The 24,392-nt window shown below is 41.9% G+C and overlaps 1 protein-coding gene across 1 annotated transcript in view; it reads left to right on the plus strand.

Annotated features, from left to right (window-relative positions):
- Positions 1-24,392, plus strand: part of pros1 (protein S) — a 75,062-nt gene that overhangs the window by 33,829 nt on the left and 16,841 nt on the right. Inside the window, exons 6-10 of the mRNA XM_034192676.1 lie at positions 11,231-11,359; positions 14,471-14,599; positions 14,780-15,020; positions 18,162-18,348; positions 18,525-18,689. Of these exons, the coding sequence (XP_034048567.1) occupies positions 11,231-11,359; positions 14,471-14,599; positions 14,780-15,020; positions 18,162-18,348; positions 18,525-18,689 (851 nt within the window). The remainder of the gene's footprint in view (positions 1-11,230; positions 11,360-14,470; positions 14,600-14,779; positions 15,021-18,161; positions 18,349-18,524; positions 18,690-24,392) is intronic.

Below are 24,392 nucleotides of genomic sequence, written 5' to 3' on the forward strand. Positions count from 1 at the left end.
AGTACACTTTTTACACATATGTTACTACAACATATTCTCCTAATAATACTGCTGCTGCTGCTACTATTCTACAAACATTTCTACTAACTTTTATCTAGAACTAAAGTGGGATGGGCAACAATATATTTTTGAAGTAGTATTAAAGCTCAAGCATACGTGGGTCTCTTTGGGGTTCTCGCTTTAAAATCAGGCCAGTTAGGGTGAGGGAAGCTATAAATCTAAAAATGGTTTTAAAGGCTCTTGGGGTTGGTTTGATTTTCATAATTTCCAGAATTGGATAAGTTTGGAAAAAGCAAATTAGGGTATGGAGAAATAGTTGTGTTTCCAGACTTTTGCCACTACATTGTACATTAAAATGTAGCCTAAAATTCAGGTAAAATGTTTGCACCAGAGAAATATGTTGTTGTATTTATCTAGGTGACAATGTGCAGCAATGTGATTCTGTGTTGAATCAGTGGAGACTGTCTGGTGTGTTCATGTAGGTCCCCACTTCAACACCAAGTAGATTCCATACAGTTCAGAAATGTAGGCTGCTTCATTTTTATTTTTATTTTTAAAAGTTACATTCCATAAATATACACTTCCTGATCTGATCAGTTGCTGTAATTTAAATAAAAATGTCTGAACTGAGCTGTTATGGGAGAAGTCTCCCAGCAGTGAACTACATTAGGTCATGGGCTACGCCACTAATGTTAGGCAACTGATCTAAGGATTAGAATGTTGGCGCACATAATTCCATCAGAGTTGAACGTCAGCCAACAATGGGTAATTGCAAATTTTATGAGGGCTGGCTAGCAAATCCAAACTATGAATCCTGTTTGGAAAAGATCCCAAATGATAAACCAAAGCTATATGCAAGCTTTGTGTTAAATCATTTGACATCTCCAACATGGGGGAGGTGGCAATTGTAAGCCATTGTCAGGAATTGAGTTTTGTCTGCTTTTATTTCTTAGCTTTGTGTTTTTTCATTTGTTTTCTGTTTTGTTTGTTCTCTTGTTGGAGTTTTTCCTCTTTGGGTCCGTCTGTCACTTTTTCTCTTGTCTGTCTCTGCTGGCTCTTGGTGGTGGGTGTTTCCCTCTCTCTGGCCACACCCTCATTCTGGTGTATTCCATGCACACCTGCTCTCAATCTGCACCTCATCACCTGGGTGTATTTAAGCTCCTCATTTTGCTTTACTCCCTCACCAGATTGATGCGCCTAGTGCCTTCTCTCCAGCTCTGTATCTTGTTTTCTTGTTCGGCCTGCTTCATGTGTTTTTTGACCACCTGCTTGTTTCCTCGACCACGCCTTTGCCTGATGTTCCTAGTTTTGTTATTCCTGTTGGACTGCCTTTCTGTGTACCGAACCCCGTTTACTGTTTCAGTAAACTGTTTTTACATACAGAGCCTGTTGTCAGAGTCCTGCATTTGTGTCCAGCCTGAACTATCTTCCAGACCTGATCAATCTGGCCAACAATGGACACAGCAGACTCGACATCTTTCCAGGTTACAGTACACCACCATAGTGGGCAGCTTGCCAAGCAACAGGATTGGCTCGCTGCTCTCAGCACCAGCTTTAGCAAGCTAGGTCAACGTCAGGATGCTTTTATGTCCACAGTGAGCACTCTTATGGAACAACTCCTGTCGAAGCTCAACTCTCAGGCCAGTCCGGACCAAGCTAGAGGTAGCACCAGTCTCTCCCCACCTAGAACGCCGACCGCCCTCCCGGCACATGTACTTGATGCCGCCATTTGCACTCAGCTGTCTCGACCGGAGCGTTTCTCCGGAGAGACTGGAGATGTTCAACCATTTATCACACAGTGTGAACTGCACTTTGAATTAATGTCATCTATGTTTCCGTCCGATAGGACGAGGATAGCATACATGATTTCGCATTTATCTGGCCGGGCTGCAGCATGGGCCACAGGGGAGTGGAGCCGTCAGTCGCCATCTTGCTCCTCCCTCCAAGCATTCACTAGAGCTCTCCAGCAGGTGTTCCAGCACACCTCTCTGGGACGCGAGGCGGCGCGCTCCCTTCCGAGGTTGAAGCAGGGCACTCGCCGGGTGGCAGATTACACCGTGGACTTCCGCATTCTTGCCACCAAGAGCGAGTGGAATCCAGCCGCCCTCCATAATGTCTTTTTCCAAGGGCTGGTCGCCGACGTTCCAGGACAAATTGATCGCTGCCAAACTTCCTGAAGATTTGGATGAGATGGTCGCCCTGGCGATCCGGATCAACCGGCGCTTATCGGAATGCCCACGCCAGGAGATGCGCTACCAGCCACGACGCGGCTCCACTTCTAACCAGGGCGGAGCTTCATCTCACCGCACTGAGGTTGTCTCCACACAATATAGAGTACAAGAACCCTCGCGGCTGGGCCGCTCGCATCTGTCACAAGAGGAACGACGCCGCAGACATGACGACAGACTTTGTTTTTATTGTGGATAATCAGGTCACTGGGTCTCTTGTTGCCCAGTCAGGGGTGCCTCGGCACAGCGTCAAGCCTCAGTACGGGTGAGTCACAGCTCAATTTCTTCCTCAGCTTCTCAGAATTTTCTTTCTGCTAAATTAGAATCAGATCAGTCCACTGAGTTGGTGCGCGCATTTGTGGATTCAGGTTCTGATGCTAATTTTATATTACCATCGCTCGCCAAGTCCCTGCTACTTGAATTATTTCGCCTCCCGCGCCCCCTGGTGGTTAGGGCGGTGGATGGCCATGAATTGGAACAGATTTCTCACCGAACTCAGTCCGTACGTTTGACTGTCAATGAGAACCATGTGGAATCAATTAGTTTCTTTGTTTTTGACAAGATGACTCACCCTGTGATCCTGGGGCACCCCTGGCTGCAACAGCACAGCCCTAATATCAACTGGGTCTATGGGACAATAAGCGAGTGGGGATCATCTTGCTCTGGGAAATGTTTGATCAGGTCAAAATCTCCACCGCTTGCTGTTCCTCCTGATCTCGTGGGAGTACCAGCCCGTTATCATGATTTAGCGCCAGTGATGGAGATTTTATGAGTTGTTATCATTTATTTAATTAATCATTGCCTGCTTACATGATATTCAATGTAATCAAAAGTAGTCTGAGTTAAGTTTCTGTTTCTTGTGAAATGAACTGTATCAATTATGTTATCTGTGTGATGTGGGAGTGAAACCAGCCACAAGAAAAGAAAGAATATGTGTCTTAGCTGACTTGTTAAAGGATTCTACATTTATTATTGTCTGAATTATATTCTTTTATACTTCATTGACTCATTTAATCATAATAATTATGTACCCATTCATATATGCTGCATTTAAGCTAAATGATTGCTCAGCCACAGTGATGAACTAAAGATTGCTTCAGGACTCTGTTGAAATCGAAACTTAACTGCTTACTCCCTTCTTTCAGTGAAAGAAACGAGCATGCTTCACAGGAAACCGTAACTCACAAGCAACTGTTCACCCCTCCCTTCCCCAAACACAATGTACCCTGATGCTACGTTGTATTGTTTATGATTTTTTCTTTTCTAATAAAAGAGCAGAGCGCCGGAGGGGCGGCGGAGAGGAGCAGGAAAAGCAAGGTTGGTCTTAGGTTTGTACGCTCTCTCCGAAGCTTCTCCCCTTTGTGCAAAGCTCACAAAAGAGATCTCTGTCTAATGTTGTCTCTTTTTATGTGATTGTGCTTTGAGAAACTGTGTTTTGCAGGATACGATCTCAGGCACAGTTTAAGTGCCAGGTCCAGTTAGGGCAACGGACCTGACAGCCAGTATTTAGCAAGGCTAAAGCAAAGTCACTTCCACCTCATCATGTTTATGACTGTGCCATAGATCTCCTGCCTGGGGCAAGTCCACCTCGGGGAAAACTGTATTCGTTGTCAGGCCCAGAACGCACCGCTATGCAGGAATATATTCAGGAGTCTCTTGATGCCGGGTTGATTCGGCCCTCTTCATCACCTGCGGGAGCGGGGTTTTTCTTTGTTGAAAAGAAAGATAGAACGCTTCGTCCGTGGGTTAAATGATATTACCGTGAAGAATCGCTGTCCGTTACCTTTGATGTCATCTGCGTTTGAATCATTAGAGGGCGCCAAAGTGTTTACAAAATTGGACCTCCGCAATGCATATCACTTAGTCAGAATTAAGCAAGGAGATGAGTGGAAGACGGCATTTAATACACCTACGGGGCATTACGAATACCTTGTGATGCCTCTACGGGGCATTACGAATACCTTGTGATGCCTTTTGGCCTTACTAATGCACCAGCCGTTTTCCAGAACCTCGTTAACGATGTTTTATGTGAATATCTAAACAAATTCGTCTTTTTTTACTTAGATAACATTCTAATTTTCTCATCTCATCTTGAAACTCACATCCAGCATGTAAGGTCTGTGCTACGCACCCTGCTGAAGAACGATTTGTGCGTAAAAGCTGAGAAATGTGAATTCCATAGAGCCACAGTGTCTTTTCTGGGGTTCGTTATTACAGAAGGGAGGATGCAGATGGACCCTGATAAGGTAGCGGCAGTATGTGAGTGGGTGGTACCCGGCAGCCGTAAGGAGGTGCAGAGGTTTCTGGGGTTTGCCAACTTCTATCGTAAATTCATCCGTAATTTCAGCTCGGTAGCCTCTCCACTTTATCATGTGACCTCATCCCTTCGAGCATTCAAGTGGACGCTGGAGTGTGATGAGGCATTCAGGGTCCTAAAACAACGCTTTACGTCAGCCCCGGTGCTGCTCCTTCCTGACCCCGCTCGGCAGTTTGTGGTTGAGGTCAATGCTTCTGACGTTGGTGTGGGAGCCATTCTGTCACAGATGTGTGCCACTGACAGAATGCTACACCCGTGTGCCTATCTGCAGCAGAACGCAATTACAGCATCGGCGACCGGGAACTGCTGGCGGTAAAGGTGGTCTTGGAGGAGTGGAGGCATTGGCTCGAGGGGGCACAGATGCCATTTCTAGTCTACACTGATCATAAGAATTTGGCTTATTTACGCACGGCTAAGCGCCTCAATGCCCACCAGGCCCGTTGGGCGATATTTTTCAGTCGCTTCGACTTTGTCATCACCTATCAGCCCGGTTCTAAGAACGGAAAACCTGACGCATTGTCTAGACAGTATGATGGTCCTAATGCCCCTGTAGAGCCTGGTAATATCCTACCTCCATCTTGTTTTATCTCTGCCATCACCTGGGAAATTGAGACTCGGGTAAGGTCCGCACTTGTTAATGAATCTATTCCCGCCGAATGTCCTTTGGAGAAATTGTTTGTCCCAGGAGCCCTCAGGGGGGAAGTCATTGATTGGGGGCATAGCAGTCGGTTTTCCTGCCATCCAGGAATTAAGAAAACCATGTTTGTTGTGCACCAACGGTTTTGGTGGCCTCGTATGGAAACTGATATTGCAGAGTTTGTAAATGCCTGTCAAGTTTGTGCCATGCACAAGTCTACCACACAACCTCCTGCTGGTATGTTGTTGCCTCTGTCAATTCCCAAACAGCCTTGGACTCACATTTCCATAGATTTTGTCACTGACCTTCCGCCATCTAATGGACACACGGTAATCCTAACAGTAGTAGATCGTTTGTCAAAGATGTGTCATTTTGTGCCTCTGTCTAAGTTACCATCTGCTAAGGAACTCGCTGAAATCATGCTTACTCATGTGTTCCGTCTTCATGGTTTTCCAAAGGACATTGTTTCAGACCGGGTCCTCAGTTTGTGTCGGGTTTCTGGAGGGAGTTCTGCCATCTCCTCGGGGCCACATCCAGTCTCACATCTGGGTACCATCCTCAAGCTAACGGTCAGACTGAACGCTTTAATCAAGAATTGGAAAAGTGTCTCAGAATTTTATGTTCTCAACATCCTTCCACTTGGGCATCTCAGCTATCTTGGATTGAGTTAGCACATAATAGTCTGCCTTCTGCTTCATCTGGGTATTCTCCGTTTCATGTAGTTTTTGGCCATCAACCATCTCTGTTTTCACCCGTTAGCCTGCGTTCCCCGGTTCCCTCGGCCCTCAGTCTGATCGTTAGCTGCCAGCAAACCTGGGAGAAGGCTCGTCGAGCCCTCGGTCGTTCTTCCATTTTGTATAAAGCCGCAGCAGACCGCAAGCAATCAATCGCTCCTGCCTATTCTGCAGGCCAAAAGGTTTGGTTGTCTATGCGCCACTTATCTCTCCGTGGGGTTCCACGAAAATTGGCTCCCAGGTTTGTTTGTCCCTTCTCCGTATCCAAGGTTATCAACCCCGTTTCCGTTCGTCTCCGGTTGCCCCCGTCCATGCGCATTCATCCCACATTTCATGTTAGCAATATCAAACCTTTCCAGTCTAGTTCTTTGTGCCCTCTGGCCGTTCCCCCGCCTTCCGCCCAGTGCGTGGATGGCGGGCCTGTTTTTTCTGTTCGGCGGCTGCTTGCTTCGCGCCGTCGGGGTCGTGGGTTCCAATATTTGGTTGACTGGGAGGGTTACGGCCCCGAGAAGCGGTCGTGGGTTCCCTCTCGTTTTATTTTGGACCCCGGTCTTGTTCGTGATTTTCATTTGGCCCATCCTGCTGCTCCTGGGCCGTCTGGAGCCGGCCCTCGGGGTGGGGGTGGGGGGTCCTGTCAGGAATTAAGTTTTGTCTGCTTTTATTTCTTGGCTTTGTGTTTTTTCAGTTGTTTTCTGTTTTGTTTGTTCTCTTGTTGGAGTTTTTCCTCTTTGGGTCTGTCTGTCAATTTTTCTCTTGTCTGTCTCTGCTGGCTCTTGGTGGTGGGTGTTTCCCTCTCTCTGGCCGCACCCTCATTCTGGTGTATTCCATGCACACCTGCTCTCAATCTGCACCTCATCACCTGGGTGTATTTAAGCTCCTCATTTTGCTTTACTCCCTCGCCAGATTGATGCGCCTAGTGCCTTCTCTCCAGCTCTGTATCTTGTTTTCTTGTTCGGCCTGCTTCATGTGTTTTTTGACCACCTGCTTGTTTCCTCGACCACGCCTTTGCCTGATGTTCCTAGTTTTGTTATTCGTGTTGGACTGCCTTTCTATGTACCGGACCCCGTTTACTGTTTCAGTAAACTGTTTTTACATACAGAGCCTGTTGTCAGAGTCCTGCATTTGTGTCCAGCCTCAACTATCTTCCAGACCTGATAGCCATATGCAAAGGCAAAAGCAGCATCATCTCATGACTGCATCTTCTGCATCAGAAGTCACAACTTTTTTGACACAAGCGAACATGGGGCCAAGCCTGACCAATACAACAAGTCTATCTAACGTATATAGCTGACCGTGTGTGTGCATGTGTGCAAGTGTGTTGACTATGAACAGCCACAGTAATTAAGCAGTCGACACCAAACTTGCTATGGTGACTGGGCGCACCAAGGAGGAGGTCACTGGGGCCCTTAGGTTGAAAGCGTACGTGCTTGAACACACACACACACACACGTTCAGTTTTATATATTAGATTATGACCCGCTCATTGGAGGCCTTATTTTCACAGTTCAGCTGGTACTCAGGTCAGGTAACAAGCATCTAGGGCTGAAACGATTAATCTGTTCCGTGTGTGAGTTAAGGTGCATGTTTTTTTCAATTAAAATATACCTGCTGTGTACGCCATCCCAGAGCATTGCAGTGATATGACATGCTGTCACCTTTTATCATCATTCACTTGAGTCTCATGAATGTCACAAATTGCTCTATGAAAATTAATGATGACAACAGTCACACAATGCAGTGCAACTTACTAAAGTTAACTAAAGTGACATGAAATATACAATGACATGGCTTATGCTACGTTTACACATAATGACGACAAGTTATGAATGCCACAAAGTATACATTCTTGGCTGCTGATCATGAATGTGATGATTTGAGGCAGAGGTGTCAGGTGTTGTCAGGAACTGCTGCAACCTGTTACCACGTGTTACGATTAATGGCACATGTTGCTGGCGAATTATCAGGAACCATTATGCACGGTCAAGAATAATGTTCCGCGCTATTGTGCGGAACAGCTCATCGTTATGTTCTGTCACATTGTGAATGAGGCGAATTGTCTCCACACACCCCCATATTCATCCATCAGCTGCTGAATAATTCAGATCGCTCCAGTTTGCTCCTCAAAATTCACAGCAGAAGACCTTTGTGACTACATGCTTAGTTGGGCTCTGCACCATGGATGGTGCAGAGTGGAGGAGACGGAGAGAGCCAGATGTGTGGCTCCACGCGCCTCTCGTCTTGCGTGTTTTCCCAAACATCAGGCACAGCAGCAGCAGGTAAAACACCTGCAGGAGCTCGCTAATGGGCATTGGGACGAAACTTTTAGCTGACCTTGCGTCGCTGTCCTCCTTCAACATACTGCAGCAATGAAACTGAATATGGTGCAGCAGGGTTTAATTGTGCGCATGTCAGAGAAGAATGCTGTCACACTCTATTAAGGATCACCACTAATCAAGACGGATCAACACGCTCAGTTGCGACCTCCACGACATGAGGCGAAATGAGGGTGGTGCATGACATTCGTGAAAGAAAACAAAGAAAACAAAAACATGCTCCACAAAAATCACAAATATCATGCACCAACACGCATTATTAAGAAACCTATTCAGATGCGTTAAGTCACATTAAGAATGTCAGGAATGTGCCAAGAATGCCGCAAATATGACATTCTTAATGTGTCCTGCCTATGTGTAAACGCAGCATATATATGGTTCCTGATAATTTGCCAGCAACACATGCCATTAATCGTAACGCGTTATAACAGGTTGCAGCAGTCCCCTATACACCTGACACCTCTGCCTCAGATCATCAAATTTGTGATCAGCAGCCAAAAATGTATACGTCGTGGCATTCGTAACTTGTCGTCGTTATGTGTGAACGCAGCATTAGATAATTTGGAGCCATGATAATAGCACAGATTAATTGCATGGTAAAAAACTTGTCATTGAGAAAAATAACTTTTATTTGTGTGTGTGTGTGTGTGTGTTTGTATTGTGCACAAAATATTTTTGTGCCAAACATTACCACACCCCCCATGCCATCCATCAAAAGAAAAGAAAAGAAAAAGCAGCCCTTTTTTATGTCTCTACTTTTGCAGTGATTATAGCCAGTCATAGTTGGACTGTTCCATATTACTCCATTGCAATGTTTTAGTCGTCACCAAGTTTTACATTCCCAACAAAGAGGTGACAAATCATGCCGCGCGTGCTTACATAAATTGTCACCATGACAAAAGATGTAGAGAACATGTGAAAGAGAGAGAGTGTTCTTAAATATTTTGCAGTTGAATATTTTGCATTTTCTTAAATTTGTCATTCTTATGTGTTTTTCAAAATGTATTCTTTAATATATGATTATTATTTGACTTTATTTATGGTTTTGTTCAACAGTCTAGTAGTTTTAAGTGAACAGTTCTATGGTTTGCCATGTTTGAATGAGCAGTGCCTAACGGTGACAGCAAGTTTAAGTATTTCTGAAAAAAACGCTGTGCATTGAACTTGTCTGGGACTTGTAGGTGTAGAGTAGCCTGCTTATCCAAGGGTGTTGATACAAATATTGGGGCCTGCTAAATATTATGATATGCCATAAATTGGCATATTATATTTTGATATGCCACAATATGTTATACACTACATATTTACAGTTGGATTTTTAATTAATTCATTATTTTTTTCAATAAATGAGTAGTTATTTGTACATTACAGTCTATGAAGTCTCAAAAATTTAAGCATGGAAAAAGTCTGGAATTTTGAAAGGGAAAATGTGTTGGAACCCTGTGCACGACAAAGATCGGTAACCAGTGACCACTCACAAATAAGTATGTGACTGCACACGTTTCTGTGACGGGGGATACAAGACCTTCAGGCCGATATCGCATTTTATGTTTCAATGCTACTTGCTCTCAGGTCGTCATATTGTATAACAATTTGCTTACAAATGGTTTGCATAGTGTGCTTTATGTTTAACATGATGTAGAAGCACTTTGGGGGCCTATCTTACACCCTGCACAATGCAGCACACAGCGCAGCACAAGTGTCATTGCTAGTTTGCAACTAATACATTCGTTATCGATTCCCTTATCAGTACCTCTTGTGAATTTTCTGTGTACTAAAAGTAGGCTTTACAGGTTTTCTATGTCAACAACATTTTATTGAGACTTAAAGTAAATAAATGTGAAATTGGTCACTGGATCCTTAAACTCTGGACATAATAAACTCTACATGGTGGATCCTTGATCTCTGAACATAAATAGAAATAAACTAAATCTGTAGTTTTTGTCAAAAGCATTTCCTTTCAGACATTATTGGTATGAATGTCTTTCCATACATCTGAGCTGAGCTCTTGCAGCTGTGCTGCACATCAGGATGTAATTCATAAAGACAACAACAATGACAACAAATGCTGAGCCATTAATTATTATACAGAAAACAAATGCACACAAACGTGCTGAGATGCGAACAGCTAATGCTAACTTTAACATTGAAAATGCCATAGACAGGCCCCGTTTTGAAGTTATAAAATACAACAATCAACTGTTTCAGAAGACCATAACAGGTCGGTTTAACATAAAAAGGTAAATATTACTCACAGACATATGCTCTTTAGGGTTGTAGTGGGGAAAAATTAAGATAAAGCGAAATAAAACAAAGAACCAACGAGCCAGCGGATTGAAGCATTGCTTCATTGATTCACGCTTCAAAGTGAAAGTGGAGTTGCGCTGCAGAAGCAGCTGATTACAGACCCGCTGCAGGGTCTGTAATCAACGTAGAGAAATGATGATTTTCTCGACAAACACCCTCAAAAACAACGGCTGCTCTGAAGGACCGATAAGGGAATTGTTAAGCAAAAAGACTATTGATATCAGTGGATCGAAAAGAAAAGAACCGGTTCTCGATACCCAACCCTAATGTTTACTTGTGCTCATCTGTGCATCCAAGGCCATCCCATAACAGCCACAGACACACAGCATGAATGCAGGTTGAAAAGTAGGTTCGTGTGGGAAAACATGCAGTTCTTCAGCTTGACTATGCATATATCCACACACAAGTTGACAAACACAGGATGTACTGCAGCAGCTCAAATTGTGTGAGGTCTTACCACACTTGCTGTACAGTCCAGATCTTGCGCCCACTGATGTTTTCCTTTTTCTCAAGTTGAGAGAACACCTGAAGAGACACATTTACACGAATGATACAGAGGTGCTAGCAGCTCTGAACTGTTACAGTGTGTGTGTGTTTTTTTTAAATCATAGCCATGTCTTTGTAAAATAATTGAACTGATCATAAATATCGTTGTATGATTTGCTGATTTACAGACATTGATGAATGTTCAGATCCAGACTTTCCTGCAGGATGTAACCAAAAGTGTTACAATGTCCCTGGTAGTTACTACTGTATGTGTGAAGAAGGCTACTTCATCAACAACATTGACATCAACTGCATTGGTAAGACTTCAGCCATTACAATCGCAATTTATTAAACTCAGTCATATTTAAATGTTAAAAATTTTTCCAGTTTAATTCAATTAATTAAAAATGAACTTTATTGCACTGACTGAAAGGACAAATGAGTATTCTTTCATGTGGCATGAAATTAGACTGTCTGTTCTCCAGACCCAAGGAGAGAAATATCATCGTGATTGGCAGATGAGCAAATGCACACATATTTCTAGATGTTGTATCATTCTTTGATAACTTTTTTGTTGGCTAACTACATGTTGAAATGTTATGCAGAATGTAACAATCCCTGTTCTCCCAGCTGCACTGTCCCCAGGGACTGGCTTGTTTATTATTTCTAGCAGCTGACCTCAGGTGACCTCTTGCATAACAATGTGAAATGCTTGGGTCTTCGCATGTCTAAAAACAAACAAACAAAAAAAAAGACAAAAGAAAGAAAAGAGAAAGAAAGAGCTCATCTTTATTCCCGTAAACAGACTATTGGCTCTTTGGCTGATCGCCCTTTTAGAAACGACTCACTCTTTGTCAACACATTTTGCTACATTTCTGCACATTCATATGTCTTGTTTTTACAGGCAGTGTTTGTCTTGGAGTTTGTTGAATACATGTTCAGTACAAAGTCTTTGTAAACATGAAGGGAGTCATTTGGGGAAGTTTGCTTTCTCTTGTTATTTTTCCACAGGTTGTGATTATCTAAGGCAGGGGTGCCCAACCTTTTTTGAACCAAGATCTACTTTTAAAGTTGATAGTGTATCGAGATCTACCAAGCCATATTGAAAGCCATAGCATAGCCACAATTTATTGTGCACCAATATAATAGCACAATTTTCTGGCACAAAGATAAAGTTTTAACAATAAGAATAATTTATTGAAGTAAATGTGCATGGTGCAAGTAGACCTAGGAGTGGCCCGTAACAACAAACAACACAAATAATACAATGCCTAAATCAAGTTGGAAAAGTTGTTCCCTACCTTAGTAGACGTTCTGGTACTGAGAGGAGGAAGCTAGTCTCTGATAGTCCGGACAGTAGGAGCTGAGTGCCAGCTGTAAGCAGGCCACAAGGTGGTCATCAGATATACTGGATCTGTATTTTGACTTGATGGAAATTAGAGTTGAATTGGAAACTTTATAATTGTTCAGGTCTTCCTTGTAAAAGAGATCTTGATCTCAACTTTTATTTAACCTAGTTAAATAAAGGTTGAACTTAAATTTTCAAAATCCAAAAAGTGCAGTTAAATTCTGTACAGTTTGTCTGAGGTTGGGGTACTTCTTTTTCTGCATTATATTCCAGAATTGGACATTCATGTCAGGTGTTGCTTTGTATTTGAGCTCAATGTCATTTTTCAGTGTGAGGATCTCATTCTCAATAGCACAGCTATCCAAGTTGAAGACCGATGCTACTTTGTTATATGTTATACAATCCACATGTATGCTGACATGTTATACAATCCACATGTATGCTGACATTACTGTAACGTCATGTGTGTGTTGGTTGTTACAAATAGGCAGTGTTCATGGCAGTGTGAATACCAATTGTCACACATTTGCAATAATTGAATGTGTGGAATGTTTGAGGTGGTGATGGTCTAGTGGTTAAAGCGTTGGGCTTGAGACCAAAGGATCCTTGGTTCAAATCCCAGCATCACTGGAAAATCACTATGATCACTGGAAAATCACTATGAGCCCTTAGGCAAGGTCCTTAATCCCCTATTTGCTCCCAATGTGTAGTGAGTACCTTGTATGGCAGCATCCTCACATCAGGGTGAATGTCAGGCATTATGTGTAAAGCACTTTCAGCGTGTGATGCAGATGGAAAAGTGCTATATAAATACAGTCCATATACCATTTAAGTGCTGAATCACTTAAATAGAGTTTTCAAACTGCTTTTTTTTAACAAATGAAGAAAAGACATATTTACAGATTTATTTGTAAAAATCAACACACGTTACAGTAACGTGTGTTGATTTTTACATATATATAAACCGACCAACCACTAATGACAGGAAACTAATTTTCCCATAATGCCTTTTGATATGTGTGTCTGTAAATGCTAAAACCTTCAAAATTAGTGCATTACTTTAAAACTAAAACATATAGCTGATATTTTCACTTTGTAAAAATGATGTTAATTTCAATAACTTGTCTGGAATTAGTTTGTTTCAACACACGTTACAGTAACGTGTGTGTTGATTTTTACATATATATAAACCGACCAACCACTAATGACAGGAAACTAATTTTCCCATAATGCCTTTTGATATGTGTGTCTGTAAATGCTAAAACCTTCAAAATTAGTGCATTACTTTAAAACTAAAACATATAGCTGATATTTTCACTTTGTAAAAATGATGTTAATTTCAATAACTTGTCTGGAATTAGTTTGTTTAAAATTTTAACCATAAGGCAAAACTGTCCAAGGCAAATTTCTCCTTAGGGAGACAAATAAAGCCACTTTGACTTTGTCTTTGACTGTCTTGCTGTGCTAAAAGCTAATCAGCTAACAAAAAGTTAGCTTTGCTAATTAGCAGTTAGCAGATTAGCGGAACTGTGCCCACCACTGGGATTATGCCTGGTTTCCTTCAAACATGACTTTGTCAAAACACCAAGAAAAAAAACACAAAAAAGTTCATAACAAAAGGTCATAACACTAAAAAAGTCATTTTTTTCAGGAGGCATATTGTGCACAGTAACACAGTAAGTAACACTTAAGCAAAAATTCTTTTTACACTTAAGTATAGTTGAGGTTTCAAATAAATAAACAAATAGATCAAGGCTGTTTCATGGTGATTCGATTGTCAGATTCAAGGTCAAATTCTGTATTGCGAATTTTACTAAAACAGTGAAGAACGAGGATCAGATGTGGCAGGATTAAAGAAGTGGAATGAGTGATAAAAGTGAACTACCTTTCACAAAAACACAAACATGCACTGTGAGAGACAGATGGGAGCAGAGAGGACACAGGAGAAAGTTAAAACACCAAGAAAGAAAGAACGATGATATATTTTCTGTCTTGTTTTCTTTTCTTTGTGCCCATATTGTGATTTAATTTTGTAGAGTTTCACAAGCAGAGCTGGCATTGTTATGTCTCTCTTTACCAGATATCAATGAATGCCTTCTGTATCCAAGTATTTGTGGAGTTCCAGCTAAATGTGTCAACACACCAGGAACCTTTGAGTGCCACTGCCCACCAGGATTTAAATATAACTTCACTTCTAGAACCTGCAATGGTGAGTCCCAGCTGAAATAACTAAATAATGTGACTGACAACACAGTTTTTATTTATTAATTTTTTTCTTCAAATCTTACTGATTTAATCACACATTAAAAGCCACTACATCGAAGCAAAAAAACTTGAATAAAACATTAAAATTGATTTTATTCTAAACATTTTGTTCTTTCCGTTGCAGATGTCAACGAGTGTGAGTTCAGTGTGTGTGACGACATATGTATTAACACAATGGGCAGCTATGTGTGCCAATGCGATGGTCGCCAGGGCTTTCATTTGGCACAGGACAACCGCTACTGTAAAAGAATCCCCGTTTGCTTGGACCTATATGACTATAAACACCCAGAGATGCTTTACTTGGGAGAACAGTTTACTGGACTTCCTGTTATTTATCTGCTCTTCCGTCTGGCAGAGAACACCAAGTGAGGACCTCTCACACACAAAAAAGTTTTAACTTTTTCTAGAGGTCATTTTGGATAAAATTATGAATCTTTTACATTTACAGCAAGTAAATTAAGTACTGAAAACATCACCATTTTTCTCAGTAACTATATTTTAAAAGGTACTATTAACATGAAATTTTCACCAGATGTCAGTAACAACCCAAGTAATCCATACATGTAAAGAAACCAAAACAAATAATTACAGAAATGAAGTTATGTGTAATAATGTGAAATGACACAGGGTAAAAAAGCATTGAACACCTGTAGAAAGGGAGGTGCAAAAAGGCATGGGAAGCCAAGACACCAGTTAAAATCTATCTGTAATTAGAAAGCAGTCCTGTCCCTTGTCAGTGCAAATTATTATCAGTTGGTTCAGTTCCAACTGATGGCCTATAAATGTGTGTCTCATTACCAAGGTGTCACACAAGAAACATCTCATGATGGGTAAAAGCAAAGAGCTCTTTCAAGATCTTCTCAACCTTATTGTTGCAAATCATACTGGTAGAACCTTATACAGAAACATTTCTGAACTTCTGAATGTTCCAGTGAGCATTGTTGGGGTGAGTCAGATGAGACCAAAATCTAACTCTTTGGATGCCATGTGTTACTTCCCCCGGCTCTTACTGTAATGCTGTCTCTCACAAAGTACAAACTCAAACTATATCGCACTTTTAAATTTATTCAAAGTCACAGTGGAAATCACAGTGGATTCTGAAGAACTTCTCTCATGAACTATGGACACAAACAGTTTTTATAAAGCACAGCATGGCGTAACAAAGGCAAACCTTATTTCGCAAAATCCTTCCCTTATTGGTCCCCGTGGGCATTCAGGGGAGGTCCCACCCCTCTGGCCATGACCTGCACGATAACGGGACATTTATGATTTACAGTAGTGTTCAGAATAATAGTAGTGCTATGTGACTAAAAAGATTAATCCAGGTTTTGAGTATATTTCTTATTGTTACATGGGAAACAAGGTACCAGTAGATTCAGTAGATTCTCACAAATCCAACAAGACCAAGCATTCATGATATGCACACTCTTAAGGCTATGAAATTGGGCTATTAGTAAAAACAAATAGAAAAGGGGGATGATTTACACATGCCTGTGGTTGATATTGGAAACCATGATCTTTAACTCAGTGATTGGAAGATTGATGAAAGGGAGGGGTCCAAGTTTCCTTTTAAGGGCTATGAAGAATTTAATGAGATGATTTGTGCAAAAGGTAATGCAAAAGTTGCAAAAATGAGAAAAAGGGGTGATTAAAATGGTGGACAACAAATGAATCACATGTAATAATCCAACATGTGAATTAAATTACAAAAGCAGAAAGCAATGAAATGTGACAAGTGTGCATTTTTTATCCTTGTTCATTTTGTGTCCAGTGCATTAATAAGTTCATCATTTGTATCTTTCTTATCATGTAGTCCGTAATATTCAGCAAGTTCATGCCGACTCTAACACAAGATAACCATGAGTTCACCATCCACCTCTTTGGCGTCCTAAATTCTTTCTCACTGTTGTAGCAGTCAGGAAAGTGCCCGAATTAGAATCACTGAGTTGTGTTCAGTCTCTGCAGCGGTCAAACCTTGCATGTCTCAATACATGTGATCCATCCGATGAAGTAATCCTTCAGAGCCAGGAAAAGTTCCACTGTGCACCTGTACAACATCCATTCGTGGGATCCATATGATTCTACATATTTGATTCACACCAGCACCCTCTGTCACACACCACAGAATCTCGTCAGCATTGAGACATCAGGACAGCCACTAGACAGGAGCTCAGACAGAGAACAGAACAGAAATTAAAGCAGCACTACCTAACTTTTGCTCTCGAGCTCCACCTAGAGGTGTGACGCGTAATTCTCCTTTTGAACCTGTCATGATACAGGTGTGCACTGCATTTACTGACAAATAGATGGAAAATTAATCGGCAATCTTAGTAGCCATTATTAGCCATGATATGATTCACGTAAACACACAATAATGTGTCAGTTGGTGTCACTCAGTTCAATGCACTCCGTACTCGAAACTCAACCAAATCCTTCAAACAAATAGTGTATTCAGCGTCCCTCGTCATATGTTTGGTTTTTCCTATCTGCCACTCCAGGACTTTGCATGGAAGCACAGCTGGGAACAAACATTTGCGGCACTTATTAAAATAGTGACAACTTCACTAACATCAAGCAAACACAACAGGTCCTGACTTAGCAACTACTATAGCGACAGCCATGACATGCTAATCAAACAGCAACAGTTCCCAGTCTCTGTTTTGCATCCTTCAGCTTCTTTAAGCTCTCACCACTGAGTAATTTCTGGTTTCTTGCTCATCACTCCTTTGTTTTATCTACTTCGTTTCTTTGGACCGTCTGCTTTGGTTGTACCATAATGTCTGCATCAAAGATAAGCATAGCACTTTATTATCTTTGATCCAAAAGTTGAAGAGCAAGCTTCTTTAGCTACCACCACTTGATTTAAAAAAATAATAATTTAATGTGACGGCCCAACAAAGGAAGCCCAAAGTCATATATGATAGGCAGACATAGCACCTCTTGCTGAACTGTGCTGGTCCGGCGTGTAACGTGTGCTGCAAATCATTTTGCCCAACTAGCAGTTCTCGTGAGAATTGTTTCTGTCTGGCACATTGCAATAAAAGATGTTTCAGGGGTGCTGTGACAATGGCAGTGACGTCATTCTCCCTATTTTTTTAAGTTTGTTTAAAATTATTTTGAAGCCATTATTTTAAGGTAAATCTCTGAGTGGTTTATTAATGAAAAAGACGACTCCGTCTTTCACATCAGTTTAACATCTATAACACGCTCGTCGGCAGAAGAGTTGTGCTTTCCTAGCACTCCTCAGGAATTAGTGAGACGAGACTGAATCATTCCCTGTCAGTTATGTGACTAATAGAAGCGAGAGGCAAGGCGATGATGCAATACAGCTAACTGGAAGCTAATTATAACTTAGAACAGATGTATAATTTTTCAAGATTTGAAGGACTCAACAGACTTTTTTTTAATCTCATGGGGCAGTCTGTTCCACACAAAAGGTACATTGGTAAGAGAACTACAATTCATTTATTGTTTAAACTCATTATTCTATCTCATGTGACTGCTAGGTTTGCTGCAGAGTTTGACTTTCGCACATTTGACCCAGAAGGAGTTATTCTGTATGCAGAGTCCTCCCAGGACTCTTGGTTCGTGTTGGGACTCCGAAATGGATCCATTGAAGTCCAGTTTAAAAACCAGCACACATTCAAAGTCACCAGCGGAGGAAAAGCCATCAATGATGGACAGTGGCATGTGGTAAGAACGCACTGTTACAGGAGGTCTGTATGTCAACTTGCTGCAGCTACAGTAATGATGTAACTGCAGAATTCACTGGAAAGCTAATTGAAATGGGAATACTGGGGCTTGTGCTAAAGCTGTGTGTTATGGTAATTGGTGTTGCACTGTTGAACATTTGTGCTTGTCACACACAGATCTCTGTTGATGAATTGGAGAACAGCATCAGTGTCAAGATCAGCAAGGAGGCTGTAATGAGCATAAACAGCCCCGAGAGTCTCTTTACGCCAGTTAATGGCAAACTAGAGACTAAGGTCTACATTGCTGGTCTGCCCAATCGCACCAACAGTATCATCAAACCTGTGAGTATGTCATCAGAAACAATGCACACGACATATGGTGATTGTTTTTTCTCCCTCTTGAAAATATTTGGTGCATACATATATATACACACACACACACACACACATATATATATATATGAGGTCTGTTAGAAAACTATCCGACCTTTTTATTTTTTGCAAAAACTATATGGAATTGAATCATGTGTGATTGCATCACCCAAGCTTGAACCTTCGTGCGCATGCGTGAGTTTTTTCCATGCCTGTCTGTTGCGTCATTCGCCTGTGAGCACGCCTTGTGGGAGGAGTGGTCCAGCCCCCTCGGCGGATTTTCATTGTCAGGAACTTGGCTGATTGACTGCCGCTTTGCTTCATCAAAATTTTTTCAGAAAGTGTTAGAGACAGCCAGGTGGAAACCATTTGGAAAATTCAGATGGCTTTCGGTGAAGATCTTATGGGGATCACACAGATTAAGGACAATTACAACTGGATTAAAGACGGCCCACAGCGGCGGATGGTGTGCTGCGCACCGAGCGGCGATCGACAGGCTCAAACGACCAGATCATTTCCAAAGTGAACGCTTTGTTGATCCGGGACGTCGTCTGACTACCAGAGAAATGGTAAGACAGCTGGACATAGCACTTTTTCGGCACATTCCACTGTTACAGGAGTTTTTGTAATGGAAAGAGGAGCGGAGAAATTCGCCACGGAGCCGCTCATGGCGCTGGACGAAAGCACCTTCGTGTTGGTCTCACAGGACATGCCCTAACATGCCCAGCTCTTGCACCATTCGGAAAATTCAGACGGCTTTCGGTGGCTTTTCAGTCGTGTGACTATCCGAGAAATTGTGGATGAGCTGGACATGCCACAACTTGTCCTGTGAGGCTTCATCACGGCGTTGCTTTTTGTTCTGTGCCCTGCGCCTCCGTCCCGATGCGCGAAGTCCTCCGCACGTCTTTTCATGCCGAAAAAGTGCTGATGTCAAATTCTTCTGCCATTTCTGTGGTAGTCAGACGATGTCACGGATCAACAAAGCGTTTACTTTGGAAATGAATGGCACATTCCACTGTTACAGGAGTTTTTTTGTCAATATATATTGTTAGTGAACTACTAACAGCAGATACTCACCCAGACTGACTAACACAGGGCAAGACAATCCTGATCATGAAGGACCCCTACAGTGATACGGTGCCCTCAAACTACCAGCCAGTAGCTAAGCTAGCGGATTCCTAAAAACACGCAAAGAGAATAATGTGTAAATACTTTAGAGGTGATTCAGCAGAAGGAGTGCTTTAGTTAAGGCACGTGAAGATTACACTGAGAAACAAATCGTAATCTAGATAACTAGATCAATCTAACTGCGCAGATTAAACAGCTAACAGATACAGAAAAACACCGCTGTGCTCTGGAACAGGAAGTGATACAATACCGCAGTGAGAGCCAACCACCACCACAGAAGAACCAGAAAACTCAACTCTACTCCACACAGCCCCACATCATGATGGAACCACCTCCAAATTTTACTGTAGGTAGCTAGTGTTTTTCTTGGAATGCTGTGGACTTTTCCGCCATGCATACCGCCCCTTGTTATGTCCAAATAACTCAATTTTAGTTTCATCAGTCCACAGCACCTTATTCCAAAATGAAGCTGGCTTGTCCAAATGTGCTTTAGCATACCTCAAGCGACTCTTTGTGGCATGTACACAGAAAAGGCTTCCTCTGCATTACAGCATCATACAGCAGCTCTTTGTGCAAAGTGCCCTGTATAGTTAAACGATGCACAGAGACACTATCTGCAGCAAGATCATGTTGTAGGTCTTTGGAGCAGGTCTGTGGATTGACTATGACTGTTCTCACCATCCTTCGCTTCAACTCATCTGCGATTTTTCTTGGCCTGCCACTTCAGGCCTTAACTAGTACTGTGCCTGTGGTCTTCTATTTCCTCACTATGTTCCTCACAGTGGAAACTGACAGCTGAAATCTCTGAGATAGCTTTTTGTATCCTTCCCCTAAACCATGATGTTGAACAAGCTTTGTTTTCAGGTCATTTGAGAGTTGTTTAGAGGCTCCCATGCTGCCACTCATTAGAAGAGATGCAAAAAGGGAAACATTTGCAAAAGGCCACCTTAAATACCCTTTCTCATGATTGGATTCACCTGTGTAAGGAGGTCAAAGGTCATTGAGCTTACCAAACCAATTTTGTGTTCCAATAATTAGTGCTAAATGTATTTAAATCAATAAAATGACAAGGGTGCCCAGATTTATGCACCTGCCCAGTTTTGTTTATTGCACACTTTCCGTAAATACTACAAACTCATTTCACTTCTCAAATATCAGTGTGTTCGTCTTCTATATGATATGTATATTTAAGTGAAATTTCTGATCCAGACAACCAATGATTTAAAAAGGAAAATCATGAAAATTATCAGGGGTGCCCAAACTTGTGTATATCTAGCTGTTACATCTACTGACCAGAAGGCGGTGTAACATCCTAAGTAATTGAGTTGTCAAAGTTCCCCATATGACACCTGGCCTGTTCTCCTTTTTGGAGCTGGAAGTGTACCAGAAATATGTAAAATGGTGTATTTAGGGCTCTCCCCAGAACTTTAGAACATGATGTTGCTGGATGTCAGGTTAGGTGCCGAGAAGTTCCAGCATTTTGCCTTTTTCAAATACCAGTGGAAGATATTTCCTACAACTTCAAATTCAAACAACTTTATTGATCCCTAAAAGGGCAATTCATCTGCACTTCACCAGCACAGTTACACAACCACACACAGCGTGTGTGAGAAACAGCACTCCAGATTAAAACAACAAAGGTCAGTAAGCTCATGAGTAATTAAAAAATAAATAGACAATAATAAGAACAATCGTAACATGATTGATGATGATAAAAGAAATGCCATTTAAGATGATTGCTGTCTGCATTCAGCAGCTTGATAGCAGAAGGAATAAAGGATTTGGCGTATCTGTTCGTTCTTCCCAATGGTACATAATAACGGCGGCCTGAAGACATCACCGTGAACTGACCAGACAGCACATGATCAGTTTTCTTCTTCACCTGATTCTCTGAAAATGAATGCAAGTCTCTTTGCTTGACCCCAATTATTTTAGAGCAAACCTTGACAATACCATTCAAGCTGTTTTTGTCCTAAATAGACAATCCGTTGAACCAACAAATGCAAGAGAATGTTAAAAGATTTCAATAAATGAGCAATAAAAGTTATTTAAACTCCTCACACTAACATTGAAAGAGCTCAGCTTTCTCATCAGATGGATTCTCTGTTGTCCATCTTTGAGAGTAGACTCGGTGTTGATGTCAAACTTGTCAAACACTGTTCCAAGGTATTTATAAGACTCAACCCTCTGGACCGCTACACTGTGTATGACACTAGTTTTGTGTCCCGTGTTGGTATGCCTGAAATCAGCGAACATTTCTTGAGTTTTGAACACATTCAGGTCAACGAAATTATCCAGTTACTTCAGCTTTACATCTAAAATAACAAGCTAAAGAAAGGGTACCTTATGAATTTCGATCTTTGTTCCACTGTTTTCTTGAGGAAAGCGACTTTGCTGACAGTGATCAGGGCCTAAGCATTGTACACGATGGAGGAATCATATCTGCAACCTTGTTCTTTTGGTCATTACCCAAAGTTCATGACTAGTGGTGAGAATAGGAGAGTAAATCGATCTTCCTACACCGTGATGGTCTATTACAGCGTCTGCAGGACATCGGATAGAGCACCAATCCATCTCTTGATCTCAGACCCCAAGGTACTTAAACTCCTCCACTTGGGGCAATAACACTCCCCTGACCCAGAGAGGTCAGAGTGGCCTTTTATTGTGGGCAGTCTAAGGCACACCTGTGCACTAATCATGGTGTCTAATCAGCATCTTGATATGGCACACCTGTGAGGTGGGATGGATTATCTTTGAAAAGGGGAAGTGCTCACTATCACAGATTTAGACTGGTTTGTGAACAATATTTGAGGGAAATGGTGATATTGTGTATGTGGAAAAAGTTTTAGATCTTTGAGTTCATCTCATACAAAATGGGAGCAAAACCAAAAGTGTTGCGTTTATATTTTTGTTGAGTGTATATTTCATACGGAGTGTTATAGCTACACAAGGTGTAGCAACTTATTCCCTCATCTGTCGTAAATCCTGTTGTGTGTGTGTGTGTGTGTGTGTGTGTGTGTGTGTGTGTGTGTGTGTGCACGCACGCGCATATACGTTCAGTCTCCCCCCACCTGATTCCACTCACTGTGCGCGCTGATAGGCATGAACTTAAATATTATATTAGGTTATTGCGAGGGAACGCAATAAAAAAACACACAAGACTTTACATGAGATCACTGTTTCCTCTCTCCAGTGTTTGCTCATGCACAGTGTGCGACGTAATCAGCGCATAGACACTTGTAGCGCTGCTTCAACAGCGCGGAACCCTCATGAGTCACGACGGCCGACCAAAATATCAAACATGTTTGATTTTCATCCGACCATATGATTCCCCATCGGGAGGTCGTCGTGAAATGTTAAACGCAGCTCTACTCCATGTAGACTGCACGACGCAGGACGCACTGAAACTCGGCGCAATCCAAAAAATTCTCGCACGAGTAAAAAAATCGGCTGAAAAAGGGCCAAAAATCACACAGTGTAAGCCCAGGTGGTGCACTGGTGAGTTAACAGTGCCATTCTTGTTTTAACTAACTAACTTTTTCTTTCTATTATAAGCCACCCAATTTTCACAGTCAGTCAGCACATAAATGCTGGATTTAAATGCCACAGCAGAACTCTTATTATCTCTGTGCGCTGGCGGTTTGTGGGCCGGTTGGATATGAAACTCCTGGGCTGAAAAATGTTCCCAGCATGCCCCTGGTATTCAGTACATCACAAAACACTTTTCAAATAGACAGACACCCTCTCTACTTTTAAGATTAGGCTTAAAACTTTCCTTTTTGCTAAAGCTTATAGTTAGGGCTGGATCAGGTGACCCTGAACCATCCCTTAGTTATGCTGCTATAGACGTAGACTGCTGGGGGGTTCCCATGATGCACTGTTTCTTTCTCTTTTTGCTCTGTATGCACCACTCTGCATTTAATCATTAGTGATCGATCTCTGCTCCCCTCCACAGCATGTCTTTTTCTTGGTTCTCTCCCTCAGCCCCAACCAGTCCCAGCAGAAGACTGCCCCTCCCTGAGCCTGGTTCTGCTGGAGGTTTCTTCCTGTTAAAAGGGAGTTTTTCCTTCCCACTGTAGCCAAGTGCTTGCTCACAGGGGGTCGTTTTGACCGTTGGGGTTTTACATAATTGTTGTATGGCCTTGCCTTACAATATAAGGCGCCTTGGGGCAACTGTTTGTTGTGATTTGGCGCTATATAAAAAAATTGATTGATTGATTGAAATAGGTATTTTGAAACGTTGTAGCTGATTTTTCTCCTTTGGACTTGAAACATCATAAAACAAGAAAGAAAGCGAATCACCCTGTTTTCGAATATCATATTAGAGTTAAAAAGGCCTGAATCGTTTGGAAGAGTTACATGGAGACATCTAACAAGTGATTGTTATGTCTAATAATTTTGTGCACAAATTGGCGTGAGCTTTTTTGTAGTGACTGGGGTGGGCAGAAAGCATGGCTGTTACACAAATAGTAAATTAACAATGAAGTGGAGGCAGTGTATTTTTACTTGCCAGCATTGTCTTACAACTCCATGTAATTTACACAG

Source organism: Thalassophryne amazonica, chromosome 2 (genome assembly GCF_902500255.1).
Source record: "Thalassophryne amazonica chromosome 2, fThaAma1.1, whole genome shotgun sequence".
NCBI classification, from domain to species: Eukaryota; Metazoa; Chordata; class Actinopteri; order Batrachoidiformes; family Batrachoididae; genus Thalassophryne; species Thalassophryne amazonica.